Genomic DNA, 27,098 nt, shown 5'->3' with positions numbered 1-27,098 from the left:
ATTAAAATTCGTACACGCGTGTATACTCTACGCGCGTATATAAATTTAACTATATTCTATTGAAAATTGCGAGGGGGAATTAAAAAGAAAAAATAATATCGAGAAAAAAATAGGATGCGTTAATGAACGAAATGTCCATCATTCAAAATCCTATTACAAACTTACACTTTTATTCATCTTTTACGTACACCCCGTAATCGAGTTAGATACCTTCATGGTTATATATTTCATATGTATATAAAATCTTCGTTAAATGATTACACAAATGAATATTTTAATTGTAAATGGCGAATGTGCATAGAAAGTTTCATTTGCAAATATCATTAATCCCCTCAGAACGATAGAAAACTCTGACGCAAGCAACAAGCAAATATTTATTCGTTCTCGAAGTAATAACAAAACGTATCGATCGTAAAATTTCCAACCACAAATGAAACACTAGAAAAATGGTATATATACACACACACACACATATACAGAGGACCCAGTAACCAAGCTTATACGTGACGACGCGCACAAATACCTAGATAAATATACATATTGACGTCGAAGTGCTGACTCGACAGTACAGTTCATTCGAGCATCCTCTTCGATGCATCGCGGGTGTATTTTTGAGACAAATGTAACGAAAAATAAAAAAGTAAAAAAAGCAAAAACAAAAATCACCACCACTATCGGAGAGAGAGAGAGAGAAAGAGAGAGAGAGACTATTTCATCCCCCCCTAAACAAACCAACAAAAATATTCGACAATTGAACGGAGTTGTGATCGTTTTGTCGATACCATCAATGTTTTCAGCTCGTATATATATATATACTGCAACAAATGGAAGTGAAAAGAAAAAGAGAAAGATAGGAGGAAAAAAAAAAAGAGGAAAGAGAGAGAGAGAGAGAAAAAAAACTGGGAAACATTTTGGTACAGAAAACCCAGGGACGTTCGTCGTTTATACGAAATTGGCCGGAAAGGACAAGAAGAGTACATATGTAAGTACATATATATACGTGGAAGGGAGTGGGGGGGAGAATTGCGAGGAATAAAAAGTTACAGCGTGAAGAATAACAGGTGGAAAATGTGTCGTCCAAAGCTACAGTAGCTACCACCGATATCATGATGACTCGATCAAATAGCGAATGAATTTTTCTTCTCTTTTTTTTCTCTTTATTTCTCTTTTTCCTTCCCATCTACTGCACCATCATAAGCTTTTTTTCTTTTCGAGAGAGTTATAAAACAAATCCGAAAGGAACCAGGAAAATGATATGAAGTTTCGATCGAAATTTAAACATTTCGATATAACAAACGTTTAAGGGAATTGCAATAGAATGTTGAACGGGGAGGGGAAAACCAAAAGATAAAATTACAACTTATAGATAAACGTGGAAAGATAGAAAGAAAGAAATAGGGAAATAAATATCAAAGAGAGAACTAGAATAAGAAAGAAAAAGTTAAGGAAATTGAAAAGTAGAGTAAAAGAAGGAAGCTTTATAAGGCATAAAAAGATAGAGAAATAAAAAAGAAAAAGGAAGATAAATAAATATAAAACGAGAGAGAGAGAGAGAGAGAGAGAGAGAGAGAGAGACGATCGATTTTGGGAAAGTCAGTCTGTTAGAAAAGAAAATAGCTGAATCCGGTGAAGAGATAAACAATGTGGGTTTAGGTAGAAAGGAGAAAGATAGAAGATGTCAGTGTAGTCATTCTTTTACCGAATGCATCGGTGCACGTGCACACAGGATTATTGTGGTGGGTTGAACGGAAACAAGGCTGGGTCCAGGGAAGAGATAGCAGGGTTGCGCAGGAAAGCTTGAGGATTGGTTAAAGAAAGGGAGAAGAAGGTATCGATAAAAAGAAAGAACAAAAAAATCCCTTCTCTTTTATTTTCTTGCATTTTTCAACGTCTCTGACCGAATGGAGAAACTCCCTCGAAATTTTACGATCTACCTGCATGCATGCATGCATGCATGCATGCATGCATACACGGACACACACACGCACACACGCGCCCGGATTTCTTCCTACATATATTGTATTACGTTATATTTAAAATTTATTGAAAAATCAATCTCTGAGTTTTAATATTTCAATTGAAAAAAAAAAAAAACCACTCGCACGTGTAGTCCAATTTTTAAAACGTGCACTTGATACAATAAAAAACATTGTTAATACTTATATTTGAAAAGTTTTCAATTTATTTTGATATTTATCGAATCCTGAAAATATATTAGCAAAATTAATATATTCCGCGGTCAATCGAATAAATGAAAAAGAAATTTATAATAATATATTGAAAAAATTCGTATAGAATTTAAATTCAAAATTAGTTTTATTATAATATCCTTGTGCGCGTGTGTGTGAATGATGAAAAACTCTCGTGGGAAATAAAAAGCATCTTTGATAAAATGAATAAAATGAAACATAAGTAAAATGCAGTGAAAATTCCCTGAATATATATTTCTCGAAATGATATTAGAAAAAGAATTAAATTATTAAAATACATATATGTGTACGCGTAGAGAAAATCGCAATAATATTTAGAAAAGTCACGGAACTTTGCGTTAGAGAAAGAAATCTAAATTATTTCAATGAAATATAGCGTTTGCGAATAAAATTAGATAATTTAGAAATAAAACATTTGAACGAGATCTTTCAAATTATTTTCAAAGACAACTATAACATTTAATATCGGAAATGCATACGCGTATGTACATTTATTGAACCATCGATAAAATCGTTTAAATTTTAACTTCAAATCGAAATTTTCAAATATTACACGAAAGGATGACGTATATATATATATGTACATACACTCATACTCGAGTTTTCTTTGATATCGTCAAATGCGGTCTATAAATCGAATATTGTGTGGTACATCGAGTATTGAATCGTAAATATTAGCAGTTATCGAATATTTGAAATTATTTATTTATACCAACACGGCCCGATATTTATTTCAAACAATTATATATATTTTATCGTTCGTTCTTGTGCCCCCTCCCCCCTCGAAAATAAATGATTTCGTCGCGTAAAGATTTTCCTAGTTCGCTTCTTCTAAAAGTATAAAAAGAAGTAAAAAAAAATTGTAGAAATAGAGAAAAAGAAAAAAAGAAAAAAGAGAAGAAGATATAAAACAAACGAATGCAAATCAGTGCTTTCGTAATCAGATCGTTTGGTAGGTACTTTATTTCCCAGAAAATTAGAGTCACCCTTGCATGGAATAGTGGTGCATTCTCTTTCTATCCATAGATATACATATACATATGCAGAAATATATAGAAATGTATAGCATGCACGTATCTCTTGCTTGGCATTCCACGTAGGTGCAATAAGTGTTTAGGTATGTAAATAAATACGTTGAGAATCGTGAATAGTAGGCGTTAGTGTGGGTTAAAAGCACATACACGAGAAGACGAATAGTCGCTTGGAGGAGCATTGTAATCCTGTCGTTACGACCGTAATCCTTTCAGCGAAAGAATTGGCTCGAATTGTCTGGACATTTAAACGCAACTCGAAATAACAGGATTTTCATGGAAGCCCCTAATACTGTTTTCTTTGTTGTTGTTCGAGTAATGGCCACGTTGATGATACGCTTTAATTAGAATACTTAATTCTACTTTAGAAACGAGATCGCGAGATCACTCAAATTGATTCATTATTCTCTCTTGATTTTTATATATTCTTTTTTTCTTTTTTTTTTTTTTTAATTATTCTAGGATATCCCTCTGTACATGACACACCTCTAATACTTATGCCGCGACACAGCGTCTAAGTAAAAAGTGTCTTTTCTAAAATCGTGCCTGAGGGCTACGTCGAAAGATTTACGCGAATCTTAGACTCTTAGCTCTTTCAAAAGTTGCATCAAAAACCGATTTATCCTTGTAAAGTATAAAGGACGAACGAGTAAAAAATTATCCGAGAAACCGATAGAAAACAGCAACGCTGTCGTTGTTACCCATTTGCAAATTTTCTTCTAAACAACTTCCGAAGATTTTTTTCTTCTAAACAACTTTCCGAAGAATGACACTGATCTCATTCGAAATAGTTGCAATATTTTGCGTTCTCGTTGTTTTTTAATAGAAATTTTCCGTCCCATCTTTTGATGATTTTTTTCTTGCTCGTCGTCTACTCTCTTATCTTTTCTATCTTAAGTAATACGTAATCTCGTATGCATATATAAGATTAGAAAAATAAAAAAAGAAAGACAGGAGAGGAGGATATTGCATGCAGGAAGCAACGAGATGAAAATTTCATATCAGCTCTTCTCGCACTTTAGCAAAATCGTTCAAAGTCGAGATTCGACAAAGCGAATTTAAAATGCGCGTGAAAAGTACGATGCAGTGCTCGTTACAAATTTATATTATCGGATCAAACTCCTTAACCCCTGCATTCCCTTTGTCTTCTCGTTCGCGAGAGCTCTGACAAAATTTCAAAATGACAGGAAAATTATTTCGAACAAATTGTCAAACGATGTAATAACTCTTAACTCGCGTCAATTCGTAATACTACTAATATAACCTACAGTTTTATTTCAAAAGTTTTTAAGAAAAAAACACGAAAGTGTTAAATAATTAATACGAAACGAATGATTGGCAAAAGAATCTAATTGATTAATGTTGATTTTTTAAAAATGAATATCTTCGAAACTAAATTTATTCAATTTGAGATCATTGAAGGTTCGTTGCCTTCCGCATAATTTAGCAACATTAATAATAGCTGAATTGTCCGTACTAATCGACGTTTCAATTAAAGATTAACGATACGGCATAAGTATCAGAAAGTCGAACTGACGAATAATTGAATTCTACTGGACGTTTCGAACTTCGATTTCACCCTTCCTTTTTTTCTCCGCCCTCCATTCTATTATTGTAATTTTTCTTCGTTTAAGAAGTTAATTAAATTCGACGAAACTGTGTTATCGCGATTAAAATATAAGACTGGCACGAAGACGAATGAAATAATACTTTGGAAGAAGTTTCTTTTATTTATTACGGGGAATAAACGTTTTGCAGCGCAGACGAATCCTTTTTCTTATTCTTCTTTTCTTTTTTCTTATATTAATATAAATAACAATTAATCATTCGTCGTGTTACGAAGGAAAACCAATGGGAAATTTTGATGTCGTATATATTTTACAGGAAACAAATTGATCTGTGACTGCAATCTTGCCTGGATTTGGGGTTTAAGGAACGAGACGAAGAATATAAAGTTACGGGATGCCCTCGAGGAGCTTATTTGTTTCCTCGAAAGTAATAATACAGCACTAAAGATCAACACCGAGGATCTGGAGAGGAATCAGGAACTCGAGATCGCGCGAAATCCTGGTAAATTTCACTTATTCTTCTATTATATCCTTTCCCTCACATATATTTGTGTTTTAATAACCGAGATATACGAGGTGTCTCAAAATGAAAGCAGTCAAACAAAAGTAAAATATTATTTCAATTTAATACGATCGAGTCGCTGCTTAAAATATTATAAATGCGACACGATAAACGTAATGGAAACATTCTTTGCTAATTATTCAGGATCATCCCCTCCCCTTCCCCAATCCACCAAAAAGAGTCTTTGATAATTTTCTAATTTCATTTCCTGTCTTTCTCTCAAAGATGATACGAGTCAAGAAATAGAGAAAAGAGAGAGACAGATAGAAAATAAGTGAGAAAAGTAGATATATAGGTCTCGAAGGTGATCAAAAGTTTCTAACAATTTCCCTTACTTTCCTACTACCCCCCCTACCTCCTCCTCCTCCTCCTCCTCCTCCTCATCTCAGTCCACCCTTTTATAAGTTTCCTTACTTCGAAAGGTTCTTACACCGGGTGTCCTCTATTTTATTTAATATAACCAAATATCTCCGATCCTATTCGTCTTATGAACAAATGTTTCAAATAAAAGTTTCTGTATTATAAACGAAAAATATGTATTGCAGCTATCTCATACAGTTCTCGTCGAGTTATAGAATTTATGACAATTTCATATTTACGAAATTGAATCGGTACTGTGTCATCGTCATCGATATTTCATTGACTCTTTTATGACTCGTAGAAATTGAATTGAATAATTAATAAATGAATATTATATACTAAAATAAAAGTGAAATTCGTAGTAGGAAAATGTTTGTATTGCTCTAAAAAATGAGACACCCTGTACACTACTATGTCCCAGATAATCTGTTTCTTCTTGTGGCACGTGAAATATTAAAGTTAGCAAACTGTAGTTAAATAGCGTTATAGGGTAACAAATTATGTCTTTGCGGAGATGCTCAAAAGATTTTTTTCACTTTACCGAGAGAAGAATTACGACGCACAGCTTTATTGTTTTAAACGCAACAAGCCCGTTGTTTGCATACTTTTCGTTGCCGCGCGAAACGTGGATTGCATTTGCGTTGAAACTAATTTATTATCGTCAATGGTTTGCAAAATAATATCGAAGTATGGGAAATTCGGTATTATTGTTTATGACCAATGGCTAAGATGCAATTTGTTAATTTAATGAATACTTTAATACGCGTTAGAAGAAAAAACGGATTATCCGGGGACACCCTTTATATCGAAATACCTCGCGTGTACGCGTTCGTACGCGTGTGCGCGCGCGTGTGTGTTTTTAGATTCATATTTGGCTGATAATTTGAAAATAGGAAACAAGGAAGACGAGGACAACTACTTAGGTGACGTGGCTAATGAAAGTTATGAAAATTTGGGCGAAGAATACGAGGATTCCTCGTTGGATAGTAATTCGCAGCCTAAGGTAATAGTTTTCAAGTAAATCGTAGTCTATGTTCTATCTCTCTTATGCAAACGTCGAGAGATAGCAAATTTAAATTAAAAGCGATTAGGTTGATCCTTGTTTCATTATTTAAATGAAGAGAGTATAAAGTAAAAAGAGACACGTATGTATAACGAACTCATTATGTTTCGAGTTACTTTGACTCCGACGTTAATATTATTTTCTCTTTGTTGTTCGCGTGATTTTAAATCAGCTTTGTGATATTTTCTTTTTGTCTTTCCGTTTCTTTCGCTAGAGTAATAATATTGTTGATATTAAAACATATCCCTTATTGTTTAAACTTTCTTTTTTTTTTTGTTTATACGTAACTTAACACCGCATTACACTGCAACTTAGTAGCAGCGGCAGCAACGGGAAGAAGCGTTTGATGTTAGGATGAAAAATAAATGTAAAATGAAAAAGTTAGTTAATGGGACGAATCGTGCACTGTCGCATTTTGTTGAACGTTCGCAGGTGCAGATATTGGATGGGAAGGTGTGCTACGTGAAGCATTTGTTCGATCTAAAGTTAGAGGATCTACCATGCCCGGAGACCACAAGGGAGGACCTAATGGCTTCCGAGCAGCCATCCAGTCGTCACGAGAATGCACCAGTGGGTTCCTCGGGTTCCATATGGTTTCCATCTTCGGCGCAGACTCACCGAGTCAACCGATTCGTCTACGCTAGTTCACTTCTATTACTTCAAATAGTTATCTTTCCTTTTTCGACCTTGATTTTCACGTAGAAGGAAGAGACTAGAATTTTTTCCGGGCACCGATCATTAACAGAGAAATAAATAGAGAAAGGAAGGAAAATCATTTTTGGAGGGATCGTTGTAACGATGGAATATATTGCTCTAACAACGTCAAAATTCTATCCAAATCTATATAGGAAAATTTTCCATTCCCATAAATGCGATGGTATTATATCTTTCTCCTATATCCAACCATCAACCTCCCTCCCCCCACCCCCCGTTCGACGATATATTTGTAGTTTCAATTCCTTAGATTAAATTTTGCTCGGCTTTTGAGCTTGCTTCGTAGATCTCTTCTCTCTTCTCTAGCTTTTTCTTATATTTTTTTTTGTTTAAAGTAAGAGAAGATAGATGCTTTGCGAGAGAACAAGGGAAAAAGAGGAAGACAATAAAAAGAAATAAAGAAAGGAAGGAAGAAAGGGTATGAGAGAGAGAGAGAGAGAAAGAATAAAAAAGCACTTTAACTTTCTTATTTTTCATGCCGAGAAAGAGACAGAAATTTGTTAATTCTAATGCTAATTCCATGGCATTTTTAATGTAGCAGTAGTACACTTAATATCAATATAATAATAAAAAAGAAAATAGAGAGAGAGAGAGAGAAAGGTAGAAGTGGAGAGGAAAAAAATAAAAAAAAGGAGAAGAGAATATAACGAATGGCCTATTTTTTTCACGAATTTTTGCGTCGTCGAAAGAAATAAAATCATGATTTTTGCAACGAACGCGATCTCGCAATTGGTATTTTGAATAAACGAGATAATTCGTGAAGATAACGATATCATTTTCGTACAAAAATTAAACGGAAAATATAATAAATTGCATTAAACGTCGATCGATAATATTATACATACATATATATACAGTTGAGCAAAATTATAATCAAACGCGATCACTATCGCGTGTCCAAAAGAAAAAAAAAATAGAAAAAAAAATAAACAAATAAAAAAGGAAAAAAGGAACATTTGCGAATTACGTGAAACACGCGGAAAGAAGAGAGAGAGAGAGAGAGAGAGAGAGAAAAAAAGAAAAGAAAAGGAAAGAAAAGATCGTAATTTTTTTATTTCCCTCGACGTTAAATTCCTTTTTCTCGGTTCTCGACGTTCGTCGTTTTAGCTTCCCCATGTCGATCGTAATCGAACTATAATACATATTACATGCGGAACGTCCAATGAATAAATTAGCATGGTTAATGAGCGAGAATAATGTCGCACGGTTTCAACCGACGACATGCGTTCATCTAAATTTCCGCGACTCTACCTGTGCACATGTTTCTCTCTCTCTCTTTCTCTCACACACACACACACACATGCGCGTTTATTCATTCATTCGTTATCTCTCTCTCTCTCTCTTTCTCTCTCTTTCTCTCTCTAGGTTGCCTCTTATTCTCTTACTCTTTCTCTCTCATTCACCTTTGTCAAGTTGATTCGCACACGAGCGTGCACGAGCTATTATTCGCTAATTACACGTCAGACAATCCTGAGTAAAAACGCGAAGAGTCACCATTTCTCTCCCTCTCTCCCTCCCTCTCTTCCTCTCTCTTTCTGTTTCTCTCTCTTTCTCTCTGCGAAAATGCGTTAATATACGCGTATATCTGTATATCTGTGCGTTGGTACAGGAAAGAAAAATGGAAGAAAGGATTGGGAGAAAAATGTGATGAAAGAAAGAGAGAGAGAGGGAGAGGGGAGGGTAAAAGAATATGAAAAAAGAAATATGATGAAGGTAAAAGATTAGGAAGAAACGATGTATACATTACGAGTTAGTATCTCGCGAGATTCACCGAAAGTACCGGTAAAAGTACCTTTTTTTAACATATTACGGACAAGACGTTTTTATCATTGATTATTTATTATTACTGAAGAATTTTTTATTCTTTTTTTCTTTACAAGAGTTAATATTATTTTGAATTATTTGTGATAACGTTGTAGTACTCTTCGTCTATATTTTTTTATTATTTTTACGTCATTGCTCTACTCGATATTTACGATTAATTGTACGTAAATATTATATATATATATATATATATAATTCGTATAATTATTAATCATGAATATTAATAATTTAAAAAAAGAAGCATCATATTTATGAATATATAAATCGTATTTATAATTACTCTCGATCAATTATGTCATATAACATAGGTCGGATAGCTTTTATTTTGAATATTTTCAAATTAATCTTATAAGTAAATATTAATCGTATATTAATTACTAATTAAAAATCATTCTCGCGTTTCAACTTTTTGCGAGTATATCATTATATATATATAATCTTCCTATTATTATATTACTTATTAAATTTTCAGTATAACGATGAATAATTAATTAATTGAATTATTAAAGCAATAAACGAGAATAGATTTCGTCATCCGTCCGTAATGTGTTAGCGAACGAAGAAAAAAATGTAAAAAAAAAATAAAAAAAAAAGAAAAGAAAGAAAAAAGTAAGGAAAGAAAATTAAATTAAATGAAAGATATAACTTCAAAAGTTATACGATTATTGTATAATATAATACATGAAACGTCATTTATCGTATCAATACCAAAAATATCATGCACACACACACACACACCGTCATTTTCTTATTAATTATATACATATATATATAAATATACATACATACATATACTTAAGTATTTTTAGCTTCTATAAGTGCGTGCCATCTTAGAATGTTAATTAACTTATTTCCATTGAAACGCAATCTTACGAGTCTAATCCGATGTCATCTAAATCGAAACAATTCGCGTAATTGTTCGAATGAAAGAATAATCTTATTAAAAATAGAAAAAAGTAATTTGATACTTATACAAAATTTCGTCATAGTAAAAAAGAAGAAAAAATCAAAACGAGAAGGAAGATAAATCAATTGATGATCAAATAAATGAATGGCCATAGGTGTACTTCTAAATGCGAACCCTTTATTTCTAACTTCTCTAATCATTCTGCTTGCGATAACCGTATATAAGAATAATCAAATAAAATAAGGAGAAGAAAAAAAGAAGAAACTTCATTTAAGGAGACGATGATGTTTGTCGAGTAACGTGGAACACCTCGACTGGCCCTTTCAAAACCAACACCCTATCCTCTACCCTCTTTGAAACCCTTTCTCTCCTTCGAATTTAATAAAAAAAAAAAAGATATAATAAATAAATAAATAAAATAAATAAAATAAATAAAATAAATAAATTATCAATGATGTTGAAAATGTTTGTCATAGTATATACGTTATATCATAGTGTCGTGAATATAGTATGTATATACATATACATATATATATATATATATATATATATATATTATAAATAGTCGATTTTTTGTCGAAATGTCGGTGGCTAATTTGCGAGAGAAAAAAAAATGATACCAGCGAATAAAATAAACAGGGGAAGTTGTCGTATTATTTATACAACTGAAACACGTTAATATTTTTCCTCGGCTTGAATGAAGCATATAATAGAAAAAAATAAAAAAAGAATATTAGAAAAGGCAAAGTCTTAAAGTAAAAGGGTGGCGAGGAGGGGTGAGAAGGTTGTTAGAGGAAAGCTCGAAAAAATGGAAAAACCCAAAAAAAAGAAAATAAGTAAAAGAAAAAAATAACCAACGAAGCTAGCTTTACGTAAGCTTCTATGTTTGATACAACGAAGTCTTTTTCTCATTCCGCCATTCTACTCTAGGATTACACGTACCCACTCTCCCTTCCCCCCCTCCCTTTCTATGTGCATGTTCGGTGTAAAATATAGGGGACGAAAAGGTAGAGAAAATAATAAGAAAAAAAATGAAATTCTCCAAGAAAGTTCACCAACGTTTCGATGAGAAAACGATACATTTGTTGGGCTCGAGAGAAAAATGGCAGCTTTATTATATAATTAATAAATAATTAATCATTCATATATATATATATATACATATTGAAACAAGGGTAAGCCTATGGTGTACCACGTTAACTCATCGTCAATTTTTTTATGAAAAAATCATTCTCTCGTTCTCTCTCTCTCTCTCTCTCTCTTTGTCTCTATACTTATTCACTTTTTCATTCATTTTTTACATAGATAAAAATATATAAACACTTATCGTTATTATTCTTTTCATTCGTTCACATTGCAATAAAATAGAAACAAAAAAAAATATAAAAGTATATAGAAAAATGATTAAAAAAAAAAGAAAAAAAAAAAAAGCGTATGTCATCTCGTCTCGTCGTAATTATTATTATTATTTTTATTTCTTTTTCTTTTTTTTTTACTATTAATACGATCATTATTATTACACGCGAATGCTCTTAGGTACCAAAGATATGGAAAGAGTTTGGTGTTAGTCATTAGAAATCTCGTACACGATGATTTAAATAATAAAATAATTATTATTGTTAATAATTATTAAAGAAGAAGAAGAAGTAGGAGGAGGAGGAGGAGGAGGAAAGAAAAATAATTAAAAATCAAGTTGGAAGTCTGAATAAACGAATATTACTTATATAATATATATATCGTAAGAAAAAATGAATTTTATTGCGAAAAAAAATGAGTTTCTTGTCGGCTGATAGTAAAAAATAATAATAATAATAAGAAGAAGAAGAAAAAAAAATAAAAAAAAGGGATAGAGAAAATTTTTCTTATAAACCAAAAAGAGTTATTAATCCTGATCATTCGTACATACATAAAAAGACATAAATGCATAAATATATATATATATATAAAAAAATACATAGGTTTTCTCTCTTCGTCGTTAGTATCGCGATGCCAATCCTTTTTCGAATGCATACACACATACACACATATATATATATACATACATACATACACTTATACATCCTTCATATGAAGAAAAAAAAAATAAATAAATAAAAAAAGGAAGAAATATACACGCACACACACGTGATCGAGAGTCTTGCATTTATCTTGTCCAAAATAATATATTATATATATGTAAGCGTATCAATAATATAAGTTGTGAAGGATTTAAATGATTTCGATAGACGTTTTTTACAGATTTACAGATTTACAGATTTTTTATCTTCGATGTAATTGTCCCCCAGCCCCTTCCCCGCCGGCCCGTCCTCCCCTTTTTAATCTCCAATCGAATCCTTGCTCACTCAAAAAAAAATAAAAAAAGATTCGCGTAAAAGCTATTTTTATCTCCATTTCTACTTCCATTTTTGTAGAATCGATTTACGCGCGCGTTTTTTGATATATATATTATTCAATTTGATTATTATGTATTTTATTTTCATTTGCGCATAGAAGCCACACACGAACACGCGTAAGAAAGGGTCATGGAAAAAAAAAAAAAATAATATATGTACCTTCTCTAACGTATGCATTAATTTAAGCTACTGATAAGAAACGTACGATAAGTTTAAGGTTTTATGAATAATTATGTGGATTTACTGCCGAACTCTAATGTGTATTATATGTTCTTTTGTAAGATTTAACAATGATGGAAAATAAATCTACGAGAAAATATTTGCAATTGTAATAGAAAATGAACCTTTAAACTATAATCCCAGATCCATTTAGCGAAAAAAGATTGTTGGATTTATTTCTATTGTAATAAAGTATCTTTAACGTGCATTCATTCATTTCTCATTCGAAATACCATTAAATAGTTATTCATTTATAACTATAATATTCGTGAAATTTTTCTATAGGGTGATTTACGCGAACGCGTCGATTAATTTAATATATTTCAAGTTTTAAAAACGTGAATACTTTATAAAGTATATTAAAAATATAAATCGGCCAAGAGGAAAGTTTTTTTTAGAGAAGCAAATATTATCTTCCTTAAATTAATTCGAATAATGAAATTTTGACTGTGCACGTATATTACGTCAGAAGACGGAACGTTGCATATAACAAACGTAAACAAATTTATCTCGAGTTAAGTAAGCGCGTGCGACCGTGAAGACTAATTTAGATCGTGGCATCTAATCATATTGGTATACACGGAAGATGCATGCATTCGTGTGTATATCTTTACACGTAAATGTAATGTGTAGGTATGTATTACCTCGTAGATATATATGTACGTTTGTGTGTGTGTGTGTGTTTCTCGTGTCTCCGGTCACTTTCCGTTCACGTTCCTATGACAAAATCGATCGCGTGTAGTCGAATCGACATCGAATATATTTCTCTCGTCGTGTGTCGAGTTCCACTTTGCTCGTCCTTCCAACTTGGAAGTTTCTTCGTGAATCAAACGTAGCTGAAATAAAATCCAAGAGTAGTAGTAGAAGTAGTAGCTTTGACATCCGACTTCAAATACGATATCCTAGCGGAGACAAATTATAAAAATCGTCGTATAAAACACTTGGAAACGTGACAAGAACGGTCAACGGTTATTAGTAAGTGCCAACAAATATTTTCAATCATTTTATTTATTATTTTGTTCGTTCGATAAAGTAACGTTAACAGTTAATACGCGTAACCGGTGATTATCGATGATCGATCACGTTAACAACAGTTATAAATTATATTAAACAATTTGCCAATGGTTTAAATAATAAATACAATTATTTTGTAATTATCATTATTATTACAAACTTATATTATATTTTCATTTTCGAAATAATGAGCAAGGGAGAGAGATAGAGACAGAGATATTAAAGCTTCTTAAAAATTCCATTTGGAGGAAGCTTCTTCTAGGACGGTTTTAAGCCGACAAAAAGCTCTTCTTTCTTTTTCTCTCTATTACACTAAACGTTGACGATAACCAAGACACCCCAGCTCCACCCTGTTCCGTCAACATCGTATGCTTCTGTCTTTCTTTCTCTCCGTATTTCTTCTGACGAATGTCATTAGTGTTTAGAAGGAGAGTAAGCACAATAAATCCTCATTTCCTTCATCGTCCTACTTTCAATTAGCCCCTTTAATTGCCAACGACCAGAGGTTTCGCGTTACACAGCTTAACACACAACAATCAAGAATTCAAAGATGTTGGATGATGAGCATCGTTTCTCTCTCTCTCTCATTCTCTCTCTCATTCTCTCTCTCATTCTCTCTCTCTCTTTTGATATCCTATTCTTCGAGAGAGATTTGAACAGAAGGGATATCGCTACTACTGCTTTCTCAAGCTCTTTGTCTATTTTCCTAGAATCTACGAGAGACGAAAACAATGACGAGCAAAATAATAATAATAATAATAATGACGAAAGGCAAGAAGAGAATAGGAAAATAGGAATTATGGGGTTGAGGGTGAGGACCGAAGAATTCATGTAAAATGGTTTAATTGTCGTCAATTTTCTAACGTCGGCGTAGTTAATATAAACAGCGATGACGATCTTGTTAAAAGTTACAGTACACGATTCGACGTCTTTGCGAAGAGTTCGATAAAGTTTCTCGCGTTGATTCGTCACATTTTTTCTTTTTTTTTCTTTCATTCTCGATGATAGATCTTCCCTCGATCAATTTCATTAGATCGAACTTGTCGTATGTAAGAGTTACGATCTCGCGTTGTCAGTTTGAAATAATGTTGGTTCAATGTGTTCGAACGTATTATCAGTTCTGAGATTTCAGAATGTTCTACGCATAGAATTTTAAATAAGAAGATTTAGGTTTTATGCATTGTCTATAAATAAAGTTTCGAATCGATAGATTTTAATTTGCAACTGTTGGAAATTAAATACAACAAAAGAAAATACTAAACGATCGATAATATTTTGAATGCACCTACTATGCATCTCGTTCGAAATCGATGGAATAACGATTGCGTGACGTACTATACTTTTTTCTATCTCTCTCTCTTTCTTTCTTTCTTTCTTTCTTTCTTTCGTTTCTGACAAAGTAGTATTCTTTCGCAAATTGACGACAACAGCAATTTATTTATCGTCGCATGTGACATGCATAGAGAATCGATGCACTCGAACAACGATCAAGTTGATTCAAAAACACTTACATATTTAATACCTACGAATTACTCGTTCATTATTAATGACGAATTATTCACGTAGGAAATTGGAATACGTATTATTAACGTGAATTTATTTCGTCTTGTCGTTTAAACAATCTCTTCGACAGATTCGTAACATTGAAAATACATTACATAATATAATTTTTATTTCTCTTTACATCTCGTACGCATTATATTGTATCGTATAAATTTGTCTAATTTAAAATAAAAAAAAAAAATAAATAGGAGTTTCAATACCTCGTTAAAACATCGAAGCATGGACAATAAGAGAATAGCGTATATCCGTTAGGGTTACTTAAACGTCATAACAGAGAGGAGGTCAGTTAGGATCGAAAGTTTCAACGGGATAGAAGTCGCGTAATGTAAAAAACATTTCAAAATGAACTAACACAAATTCCTATTCGATAATTAGAATAAAATAAAAGATATACCTTATCGTTAATAATCGACTTGATTGGGTTTCATCGTTATTCGTTTGCCGATCTAATTGCGACAAAATTAGTCAGTTAGGTAGATTAATCGAAATAAACTAAAGAGAACTAAAGTAATACGTTCGAATCGTTAACCGAGTATCCGTAAATGGAAGTATAAGTAGGTAAGTTATAATATTAATATAATCGCACACCGGGAAAACACACACACACACATACACGCGCGCGTATAGAAAGATAGGTTTAATTGAAAAGCTAGGAAGAACGGGACGACGTTGCAATAGTTGAACGAATTCGGTGTACGATAGTGGTGCTCTGGTGCTCTCGTGTATTTGCACTGAACGCAAGGACGGTAAAGAGGATAAAGAGGATAAAGAGGATTACTGGTACGATCGAATAAAGAGGAGAAAAGCAACCGCATCCTAGCTATGGGAAAGGTACAACAACATTCTACTCAAATAAATATCAAATATAGACTTCTTTTCTATTTTCTATTTCATCGGAGTCCCTGCTAACAAAAATATTTGACAACGTTATCTAAGCTTATGTTTAATCATGCGAATTAACGAATACAATATTGCTTGTTCGGTAATCATATTTGGGAAAGGAAGAAAAAGTTTCCCGTTACGCGGTTTCAATGGGGACAAAAATAACTAATACAAGTTTTCCTTCATATTTATCCAACCTTCTCGAAATGGTTCGAAACATTTTTCCGTTGGTTGCTTATTGTTAGTTCTTTACCGATATCTCGAACAATAATGTGCCGGTCTCTCTAAAACATCGACAGGGGTTACATTCGCAAAAAAAAAATCAATAGAACGGGAGGCAAGGGGGGAGGGGGGAGGGTACTACATGCATATGTATGCGTCTGCATTATACGTCCTTTGTAATTTCGTTTGGAAAATAACAGAAATTCCATTGCTCGGTGGTAACTTTTAGCAACGCGGGATGCAACGACCCACGAGATAGAGATAAAGAGATAAAAAGATAATGTGGGAGTGAGAGAGAGAGAGAGAGAGAGAGAGAGGAGAACACGCGGGGGACATTTTCAAAACGATAACAAAAGACCGTACCTCGTAACGAGAGAAAGAAAGAGAGGAACAGAGATGGAGAGAATATAGTCGGTGGTTTGGTTGTTGTTCGTCGCGTTGTTGAAAAGTGCATGGAGTGCGATGTTTTCCAAAGTTATTTTCTACGAGGATCGGGTAACGACGGAAGGGCGAGAGTTGTTCGAGGGAAAGGGAGAAATGGATAGAAACGCATTCTACCAAGTGGATTATGAATAACAAGTTAATAACTTTGTCCCGTGAAAAGCGGCATAATATTACGCAATAAACATAACTCTACAAAATGTTTTTAATTAAACTTGACGAGTGAAACATAAAAGAGACTTACGTTATTAGTACAATATCGAAGCTGGGTATTTGTTTAAATTTAATGCTTCTTCTTTTTTTTTTTCTTTTTTTCAACGTCAAATGATTTTTCTTTCTCTCGTTAAAATCAATTCTACGATCGTCTCGTCGATGGTTCGATGGATTATAATTATTTTATAAGGACAATTGTTTTTTCTCGTACTCTTTGGTAAAAAGAATATAAATTGTAGATTTTTCTTATATATATATAACTAGGAATTTTAATTCAACAGGGTATGCTGTCGGTATGCGGGGAAAAGCAGCAGGTGGTTTTGTTATTCCTGATCGAAATCATTTTGATCGTCCTGATCGGAACTTTGACGACTTACGGACCCGAAGCTAACGCTAATCTTCTGAAAAATCTTAAGGGTCAGTGGTAATAGAAAATAACGCGAGATATCGATGCGATATATGAAAAGTAAAATAAAGTTTTCATTCGAACTTATTCGTTTATCGTTTGATTTTGATATATAAATATCATCATCATCATCATCATCATCATCATTAAATCATTAAAGAAAATCATTAAAGAAACAATTTTCGAAAAGAAGCTTTTACGCAAGAAACAAAAAAACTGTTAAATAGTTAAAGGATACATAGTCTCGATTAAAAGTAAAAGTAAAAGTAAAAAGGGAAAATAGAAGAGAATAGAAGATACACGCGCGTTAGAGCTTACAAATACACTTACGAATAAAGTTAGATAGGAAACTGGTGGTGGACTCGTTTAAGATGCTGCTTTCTACCCAAGTAATCCGAAATAAGTGAATATTAAATTTTCAGTAGACGACGATGGGAACAACGAACACGACAGGAAACCACAGACCGATCCATTACGTATTTATCCGAGTGAGTAAATTCAATTACTTTATCTCTTTCTTTTATATATTTTTCTATGCTACCAAATTAATACGATGTTGCGTATACGTTTTATATAATAATAATAATAATAATAATATATATATATAAATAACGATTATACGTTAGAGTTATCATAAAATATTCTAAAGAATGAATGAAATTTGTATGTATCAGTACGATTAAAAAAGCCGTACGCTAACAATAAGAACGCTCGTTTTCACAGATTTAGCTTATCGTATGCAAATATAGGTCACGTAACACATGACTTATCATTAAAGCCTGCTATCGCATATACATAATAGCGATAATTCTTTTTCTACTTTATAATCTGCCTGAAAAATTAACAAACTATTTCGAATTATTATTATCCGTTGCGTTTATAAAATACGATTGAAGAAGAAGAAGAAGAAAAAATCTAAAAATAAAAAAAGCTCGAAAGTTCCGAGCTAATCGTACAGAGAAGGGGCGGGGGTGGATGTGTCGCAAATGTTCGTCACGATTTTCTCGTAGGGTTGTTTGTTACGCCTTGATTATTTTCTTTTTGACACTCGCGCGCGCGCTACGAATAAATAAAAATTTGACGTAGAGAAAAGGTCGGTGGTGGTCTCGATGTTTCTTTCTTTCTTTCTTTCTTTCTTTTCCACGGTACGATTCGACCGATCATAAATTTTTCAAACGAATTTATTCCTTTATCGTATAAAATCTGTTTTGTTAGTTGGACACCGCTGATATACAGGATCAGCGTGTAGGATAAACGGCCTATCATCTGTCTCTGTTTCTCTGCCCCCTCCTCCCCCCTACTCCCTTTCCCTTTTCCCTCACTCTCTCTCTCTTTCTCTCTCTTTCCCCCTGCATCCGTTAAATGCAATTTATCTTTCGCGCGTCACAATGCAGAATTTAATTAACGCTTTATCGAGCGAAAACGACACATCGTTCGGAGCTACGTTTACCTTGTTGGTCTCATGCGAATTTCAGCATTAGTGTATTAATGACACGACTAATATATCGATGATTTCCTCTCCCTCTCCCTTTCTCTCGTGCATAAACGTGTCTCTCTAGGTATACACACGCTTGTACAATTCCACTACGGAAATATCAAAAGCAGATACTCGTGTTGGACTCGCACGAAAGCGCATAAAGTGTGAAACTATACGAGAGGGTGAGAGGGAGGGAGGGAGGGTGAGAGGAAGAGAGGAACTCGCATCGTTGCCTGCTGCAACGGCCAAGATTTAAACGACAACCCTCCTTCGCTCGGCTTCTCATGAATATGTAATATTCGTTAATTGTTACACGCGTTATTTAATCAAACTCAAGGGAACGATTATAATATACTAGAAATCAAATTTTCCTAATGTTATTTATTATTACACGTTGAGAACATTTCTTACCATTAATTGTCGTCAAAATGTTAACTCGTTTATCGATATTGTTATTATTTTCTATGGCGTGTTTGTTAAATAACATTTTTAATCGAGACAAAATTCTTCATTAACTTTCTCCGAGTCGTATTAAAAAAAAAAAAAAAAAAAAAAAAAGAAAAATTGTCCCGCGGGTAAAAGGAACGCGTTAACAAGATTTTTTGTTCGTATAGAAAATCTCAGAGTAATTGAGTTAAACGCATCGAATCCATCCATCGTGGATAGAGCGGATAGCTGCGAATACCGCGAATGCACCATTTGCATTCGCAGCAAGGTGTGCGTCATAAATCACCTGGGTGATGCGCCGTTTAATCGCCATTCCGATGTGCTCGCTTGCTTGCTTGCTTGTACAACGAGATCCTCGACAGGACGCGTTATTTACAAACCAATGAAAAAAATCCTTCGTTTCTCCCTCCCTCCTTCCCTCTCTCTCAATTCTAATTCTCCTTTGATTGGCTATTAACATTGGTATTAACATTTCCAAAGTAAATTGTACAAAAAACAATCCATTATGCAGTTGGTAAAGTAAAGTTTTAATTCACCCTAATAAATATGAAGAATAAGATAATAGGAGAATGAGAATGAGTGAAAAGTCATATGGTGGGGTGGAAGTGGGGGGGTGGTTTAATAATCGTATGCGTCTAATGTAAGACGTATCTAGAATAAAATGAAATAAAATAAATCTATGGGGTTAGAAAACGTGTCAGAACGCGTGCTCGTTACGGAAGAATACTATGCGGAATATGAAAGACTCGAGCGAATTATCGTACGGGGCCACGTAGTTACCCGATCTTACACATTTGCGAACTAAATGCAAACACACAGTAGGAAAGAGGAAGAAGCTAAAACCGGCGACGACGACGACGACGACGACGACGACAGAGTATTCCTAGCACAATTGGTACATTACTGCTCATGGTATTATCCGTTGGTAACGAGCACGCGAACTTTCCCATAGAGAAGAGAAAGAGAATTTCCTTTAGGCGACGTATCCACTCGGGATACATAAAACGAGACGAAATTACATATCATTCCTATTCAAACCTTTCAACTAGAAACTAACAACACTTTTACTCGGTGTTTTAGAAATTAAGATAATATATATTTTAGATCAAAATGATTATCCATCCTTCTATTCCTGTCTCTTAAAAGACAACCAACAATTAGGAAAAATAAATTACTTTAAAGAAGGTCGAATAGTTCGCGTTAAGTTACAAAGGAAAAGATTATATCTCGGGGGAGGAGGGATGAAAGTATGCGCGTGTATGTGTGTGTGTGTGTGTTAGTAAGATCTCGCCTCCGGGTGCCACTAAAGGTATAATATCGAAAACCCAAGAATCGACTCAGGGGCAATACACCGTGGATCAGGGAAAAAGCTCTCGAGGATGACAAGGACTAGACTAGCGAATATTTGGTAAAGGGGGCGAGAAGAGGGAGACGAGGGGGAGACGAGGGGGAGTCTACTACACCCGAATACGATCGTAGTACTCCTCTTCTTTCTCGAGGATTTCCTTCTCGCTGTGCTTTTTTGGGGCCACGTTCGATTACGCCCTCGAGGCAGCAGCGTACGTTGCTGCTAACAGGCAGAACAGCTTTGCGCCTCATCTAAATGGAAAACCGAGTTTCTTTGCCGATCGCATACACCCTCTCTCTCTCTCTTTCATTTTCTTTTTAAGCACAACCACAGGAAGGCTCCTTATGCGATCGGTATACGTGTTGCTTTGATATAACTTTAGATAGAATATACAATTTAGTTAATTTTTTCTTTGAAATGTTCTTTCAAAACTATTTGTTTTATCAAATGTTGATTAATTAAATATCGATAAAAGTTAGTCGTATCCTAGTTTTGAGAATTAATCGTGCGTCATTTTGTTGCTCGTCCTTTCTTCTTCTTCTTCCTCCATTCTTCTTTATTTTCTATCTCGCGAAATTATCCTAAGAAGAAGAAGAAGAAGAAGCTTTAACTTTGCTGAAAGATAACGAGAAAGTGAATGAGAAAGGGAGAGACGTGTGTGTAATATTCCGAGAAACTCGTGTACCTTTATAACGAACCGAAGAGACAAGAAAGATGACGACGACGACGGGAACCTAGACGAGGATGAAAGTTGGAAAGAGAAAAAGTACCACCACCACCACCACCACCAACATCACCGCCGGCAGGACCAACTCGAGGATGTGAACGAGGACGAAGGACGGCAGGCAAGAGGGCTTAACTTTACGGTCGAGACGGATAAAGTACGTATATTAACGTCACGAGACCATACCGGAAAGCCCTTTGTGAATACACGTCTCATTGTGTTACGTAAAATTGTGTTATATCTACGTAACGAAAGACGCACGCTTGTTTCTCTCATCCTACAATTGTCTTTACCTTATTAGACGAACAAAAAATCAATGGGGGAAACTTTAATAGACGTACAAACTTGCTATCGATCGATGTAACATCGAATAATAATCAATGGGAAAACTTCGATATTCGTATAATACGGTCTAAGAAAGTCAAAGGAAAATTAGGTCACCGAACGAGCTTTTATAAAAGATAATATTAAAAAAAGAAAAAAAGGTAACTCGAACGAATATTTCTTTTCGCATAAAATCGCCGACGTTATTTCACACGCTTAATTATTCTAACGTAAACAACGTAATTGCGTGGATTAATTAATACACGCTATTAATAACATTCCAGGGCGTAAAGAAATCGAGCGAGATCATTTAACTGCACGCGAGCAAAAATTATAATAATATCTTACACGCATGTGTTTTTCGCGCTTCTAGTACAATATGGTATTTTCTGTTTCTCCTCATTCTACCTACCCCCCCATTAAAACGACTAAGTGTATCAAGATGTTCACGTGATGATCTGGATCGGATTTGGATACCTGATGACATTCCTCAAGAGATACGGTCAAAGTGCTATCGGATTGACCTTCCTGATCAGTGCCGTCCTCGTACAAGTCGCTTTGATCTGCGAAGGGGTCTTGCATTTCGACAAAAACAACAAGGCTCACTTATCTTTGGCCAGGTTAGGACAAATAATATTACAAATTATTGATCTTACGAATCTTTCGAAATAACGAAAACGAAAAGTTCGTCTCAAACGTAATCCGTCTCTCGATTTATCTCCAATGATTTTGATGAAACTTCGTCTACTGTTTTATATCGTCGTATAAAGATAGATAATAAAATCGTTCGTAAAAATTCAACGCTTTAAAAAGAATAAAAAGAATATTCTCGAAAGGTATAAGCTACGTACGTGTCATTTCTTCGTTCGAAAATAACATTATGAATATTAAATATAATATTCTAACGTATATATATATCCTTTGAATTTCCTCGCAGACATGAATTTCAATAATTCATGTTAAATATTAAATGAATCGATTTGAAAATTGTATCAATTTCTAGTCTGCTCAGTGCCGACGTTGCCGTCGCAGCTCCATTGATATCCATGGGAGCTCTTCTCGGTAAGACGACCTATATGCAACTCGTATTTATGGGTATCGTCGAACTGATCGTGTACACCATCAACAAGTACATAGGCGAGCATCATCTTATGGCAAGTTCATTTATGAAAAATATTCTCGCATTGGTAGATGCAAAAAAATCAGAACGATTCTATCAGAGTTGAGTGACACGATTATTTATGGGAATAAAGTTCGATCGAATTGAAATCTAACATAAGTATTTTTTTTCTACATCTATTCTATGTATAATATAATTCGATATAAAATGATAACGATTTATAAAAATAACCGATTTCATTAAAAAATGGGATAAGATTTATTTTCAAGGCTTCATGTTTCAATATATTTCGAAGGGAGATATTGAAAAGGTATTGGAAGAAAAAGAAAAAAAATAGAAAAGTTAGGTTCGCATTTGTGGGTCGGGTCAGTTCACGTTCACGCACCAGCTGTCCGTGAAAATCGATCTACGATAGGTCGACTGTAACCCGTCGTCGACCCCACCTGTCTTATTCTTTTATTCTCGAGTGCAACGGAATGAAAAGTTTCTTCTTATTTCATAGGCCGTCGATGCCGGTGACAGCATGTACGTTCATGCCTTTGGTGCATATTTCGGATTGGCCGTCAGTTTCGTCTTCGGTAGGAAGGATAAACCAAAGGAACATCATCTCGAGGGACCCTCGTATCAGTCGGATATATTTGCAATGATCGGTAAGATCATCTCACAATTATTAATCAACTAATAAGCGTACGAAAGTGTAAACGAAATAGGTGACTAATCAATTGAACGAGTTGCAAGAACATATTCTATGACACGGATGTATTCTCGTTACACCCTGTATATCATAGATGATAGATAAAAGTTGAAGAAGTTGTAGAAAAATCAGGACGTATGAGAAAAAGTTTGTGTTCGAACGTAAAGGTACGGTTTTCCTGTGGCTGTTTTGGCCGTCGTTCAACAGTGCATCCCTCGATGGGGATAGCCAACAGAGGGCTATAATAAACACTCTCCTCTCGATCTCGGGAAGTTGCGTGATCGCCTTCGCCACGTCCGCTCTAATTTCAAAGGATAACAAATTCAACATGGTCCACGTACAAAACTCTACTCTTGCTGGTGGTGTTGCCATCGGCACTGCCGCAGGTATTTACACAATACCATTTCCTCTCCCTTAATTGCAGGTAATTACAGGACCATTCGTAAGCACGCCTTTAAACATTCGATCCCATATTCAAGTATATTCTACCATCCGTATAGGAAATGCAATATTATTCTACAATGTTCTTCTTTTCTATTTCTCTAACAGGTATGATGTGTAAACCGATAGGAGCACTGATCATTGGTTCTTTGGCCGGTTTGCTCAGCGTCCTCGGATACAAATATCTAACGGTATTTGATATTTATCTTTTAATTAACGACCGAAGTTAAACGAGCTCGCAATTAACGCCCGCAGAGTGACCGTGTTTTCCTTCGTTTGACCGAAATACAAAATCACACTTGATCTGTCATACGGGTTAATTTAATGCTTGGGAATGCTTCTAGTAGTACTTCGTAAAATACCCAATAGTTTTTTCGATTTAAATGCACCCAACTAATTTCTTATTTTAACGCTAATTTTAAAGACGAGTCTAAACTTTGAGGGCCCGGTGGTTAATAAATTATCGACCGAAAAACCAATTAAATGAACTTCCATATACGAGTCCTAAAAAATACTTGGAAATTCCCTTAATCTTGATTAAAAAAGGAACGAGGAAAAATAGATAGAAGCGGTCGAAGTAAATTATCTATCCGGACACCCTTTCTAAAAATAGTTTCGAGAAAGTTCTCGGTCATCGTTGAACGAATCCATCAACCCTTTTCCCTCTTTTTCTCTCTCTCTCTCGTGGAACATTTTGCGGTCCCGGAGTAAGAGCCGATCCGAGTTGCCCTCGCAAACGGTCCGTGGAAAGGGCTCGTAAATCCGACACGAAATCCTACAAAATCGGGGGTGCAAGGGTCGCGAAACGTAAAATGCGCTACGATAAATCGGTAATACGTGTGTGTAGTAGTAAGCTAGTATAAGTAAGTAAGTAAGTAAGTAAGTAAGTGAGTAAGTAAAGTAATAGTTGTCTTGTATATATGTTTCCAGCCATTTATACAGAAACGGCTACGTATCCACGATACTTGCGGGGTTCACAATTTGCACGGAATGCCAGGAGTGCTCGCTGGAATTTTCGGTGCGATCATGGCGGCACTTGCTACACAAAATTCTTACGATTATTCTCTTTACGAGGTACGTAATTCTCTAAAAACGTACCTTAGCTTTTTACCCCTCTCTTTCTTTTTTCCTAAAAGCATATCTACGAACGGAGTTTGCTAAATTTTTAACCGTTGTCTAGATTCCATTCTTGAAAAATGATCTTTCTTCTTATTTCCATTTTTCACCTTTCCTTTATTTTTAGAACCAGTCGCAAACGACATTTTTATTTTTTCTATTTGTCCACCCTCCTCTGTCCAAGACCAACAACCCCATCGATCTTTTCAACATTTTCATTCGCTCCACCGTTATCCTTAACTTTCCATAGTCGCGTCAATTACCCTGACTCGTCGCGTAACTCTAAAATCTTCCAAAGTCTCATTCGATTTCGTTTATCATCCCGTTAACTCCATATTTAAACTTTGCTTTTTCAAATTTTCATGCAGATTTTCCCAGCGAGAGCGCCCAGCTTAGAAAAATTAAGTCCCGAGATGAGAAACGATCATGGTATTTTACCTGGTAACGATAGAACGGCGTTAGAACAAGCAGGCTACCAAATACTTGCGTTGACTGTTACCGTACTAATGGCTACCATTTCTGGCGTAATAACGGGTAAGCTAAAGCAAGTGGACTCGAATATACGCAGCCACGATTCCGAACACAATATCATTTACAATTTACAAGAACCTATTTTGAAATTTATACACGAATAAAACGAACGGAAGAAAATTTTTACTACTTTTTTTTCTCGACTGTAAAGATTCATTATTTTCTCGCGACAAGCACAAACGTATTTTATACAGTTCGCGTTCATTTATTTTCATTTGTTTAATATCAAACGTAAAGCAACACGACAATTCTAAATTTATTTACTCCGCGAAATCATAATTAATTTGAAATAATTATAATAATTAATTGGGAACGCGACGGAAATATTCGCGCGTATATTTCGTAAGTATTTCAAACGTAGAAGAAACAAGCATGCGCGTTGCAACGCGCCAAATCGAATACTTTCGATTAACGCAGGCACGTGTTCGTACATTTTTACCGTTCATTGTTTTAGGATTAATTTTGCGTACATCTGTCTGCGGATCTGTCGCGGAGGAAGACAAATTCGACGACGCTGTTCACTGGGAATTAGAAGAAGAGGAAGGTGTGCATGAGATTTCCAAAATTAAAGAAACAAATAATCGATCCAACGATCAATTACCAATGGGTACCATTTGAAAGAGCAAAGTTTCTCTCTCTTATTTCTTATCAAATTTTATTCGAATTTACCTTTATTCTTGTTGTTAGATTTAATGATACCTATATTGTGAAAATATTCTCTTTTTAATTACAACCATACATATTTGGTAATAATTTCAATAATTGTTCGTAATAAAACGTATAACTTCTATACGAAAATGTAAAATAATTTATGGATTAACATTAAAACAAATAAAATAATTGTGACACAAGTTTTGAAGAAAGATAGTGAAATGAGAACAAATCTTTTTAGATGCTTTTAAATATAAGTCTCATTAAAATATCAACAATCCTATGAGACTATATTATTTCTTATTAATAAAAAATAAAAAAATATCCACGATGACAATTTACTTACTAAACAGATACATTGCGAACAAACAGTGATACTTTGGATGATTTTAATAAATTTCCTTTATAAAACCGTTGTATTAAATCTATACAATAAATATAATGTTAAATAATTTGTAATGTAATCCATTAGGAATGCTGAATGATTGTGTGAGCTCACTGATATCCTAATAATATCGAGAAATTAAATAAACTTTACCTTATATAACAGTTTTTTTTTTTTTTAAGTTACATTTTTTAAAGTAATCTATATTTTATTTTCATTATAAACTGTAGTCTTGTTTTTTATTTTGT

The 27,098-nt window shown here is 34.2% G+C and overlaps 2 protein-coding genes and 1 long non-coding RNA gene across 13 annotated transcripts in view; all 3 read left to right on the top strand.

The window, feature by feature from the left end:
- The window catches only part of LOC122514858 (connectin), a 163,066-nt gene extending 155,162 nt beyond the window's left edge, over positions 1-7,904 (top strand). For 4 of the 5 annotated variants that reach the window (XM_043631946.1, XM_043631945.1, XM_043631943.1 and 1 more), the window contains 3 exons: positions 5,126-5,311; positions 6,595-6,734; positions 7,227-7,904. In XM_043631946.1, the coding sequence (XP_043487881.1) occupies positions 5,126-5,311; positions 6,595-6,734; positions 7,227-7,496 (596 nt within the window). In that variant the 3' untranslated portion in view covers positions 7,497-7,904. The remainder of the gene's footprint in view (positions 1-5,125; positions 5,312-6,594; positions 6,735-7,226) is intronic. The other variant, XM_043631947.1, reaches the window with a different exon arrangement.
- A 5,679-nt stretch (positions 7,905-13,583) lies between these two features.
- On the top strand, positions 13,584-27,014 carry LOC122514855 (ammonium transporter Rh type A). Of its 7 annotated transcripts, none has more exons than XM_043631939.1 (12): positions 15,296-15,986; positions 16,131-16,259; positions 17,468-17,603; positions 18,015-18,080; positions 22,346-22,532; positions 22,916-23,066; positions 23,535-23,682; positions 23,894-24,112; positions 24,276-24,358; positions 25,098-25,241; positions 25,652-25,817; positions 26,269-27,014. In XM_043631939.1, the coding sequence occupies exons 2-12, from the start codon at positions 16,251-16,253 to the stop codon at positions 26,430-26,432; spliced, it is 1,473 nt and encodes a 490-aa protein (XP_043487874.1). In that variant the 5' UTR covers positions 15,296-15,986; positions 16,131-16,250; the 3' UTR covers positions 26,433-27,014. The 7 variants fall into 7 exon arrangements, with proteins under 7 accessions (XP_043487877.1, XP_043487874.1, XP_043487873.1 ...); XM_043631938.1 differs by having other exon boundaries at positions 16,082-16,259; XM_043631937.1 differs by having other exon boundaries at positions 16,078-16,259.
- LOC122514857 lies at positions 21,342-22,243 on the top strand. Its single transcript, XR_006303139.1, has 2 exons — positions 21,342-21,745; positions 21,890-22,243. It is a non-coding gene; the product is annotated as an uncharacterized LOC122514857 (long non-coding RNA).
- Positions 27,015-27,098: the final 84 nt, after the last annotated feature.

This window comes from Polistes fuscatus, unplaced genomic scaffold (genome assembly GCF_010416935.1).
Source record: "Polistes fuscatus isolate 324 unplaced genomic scaffold, CU_Pfus_HIC Scaffold16, whole genome shotgun sequence".
Taxonomy (NCBI): Eukaryota; Metazoa; Arthropoda; class Insecta; order Hymenoptera; family Vespidae; genus Polistes; species Polistes fuscatus.
The sequence above is the reverse complement of the archived record's forward strand: the minus strand, read 5'-3'. Positions and strand labels throughout refer to the sequence as shown.

Bases quoted from the DNA above. Each gene is read 5' to 3' on its own strand.
- LOC122514855 (XM_043631939.1), top strand. The intron at 17,604-18,014 runs GTCAGTGGTAAT...TTAAATTTTCAG, and splicing joins TCTTCTGAAAAATCTTAAGG to TAGACGACGATGGGAACAAC. The intron at 25,242-25,651 runs GTACGTAATTCT...ATTTTCATGCAG, and splicing joins ACGATTATTCTCTTTACGAG to ATTTTCCCAGCGAGAGCGCC.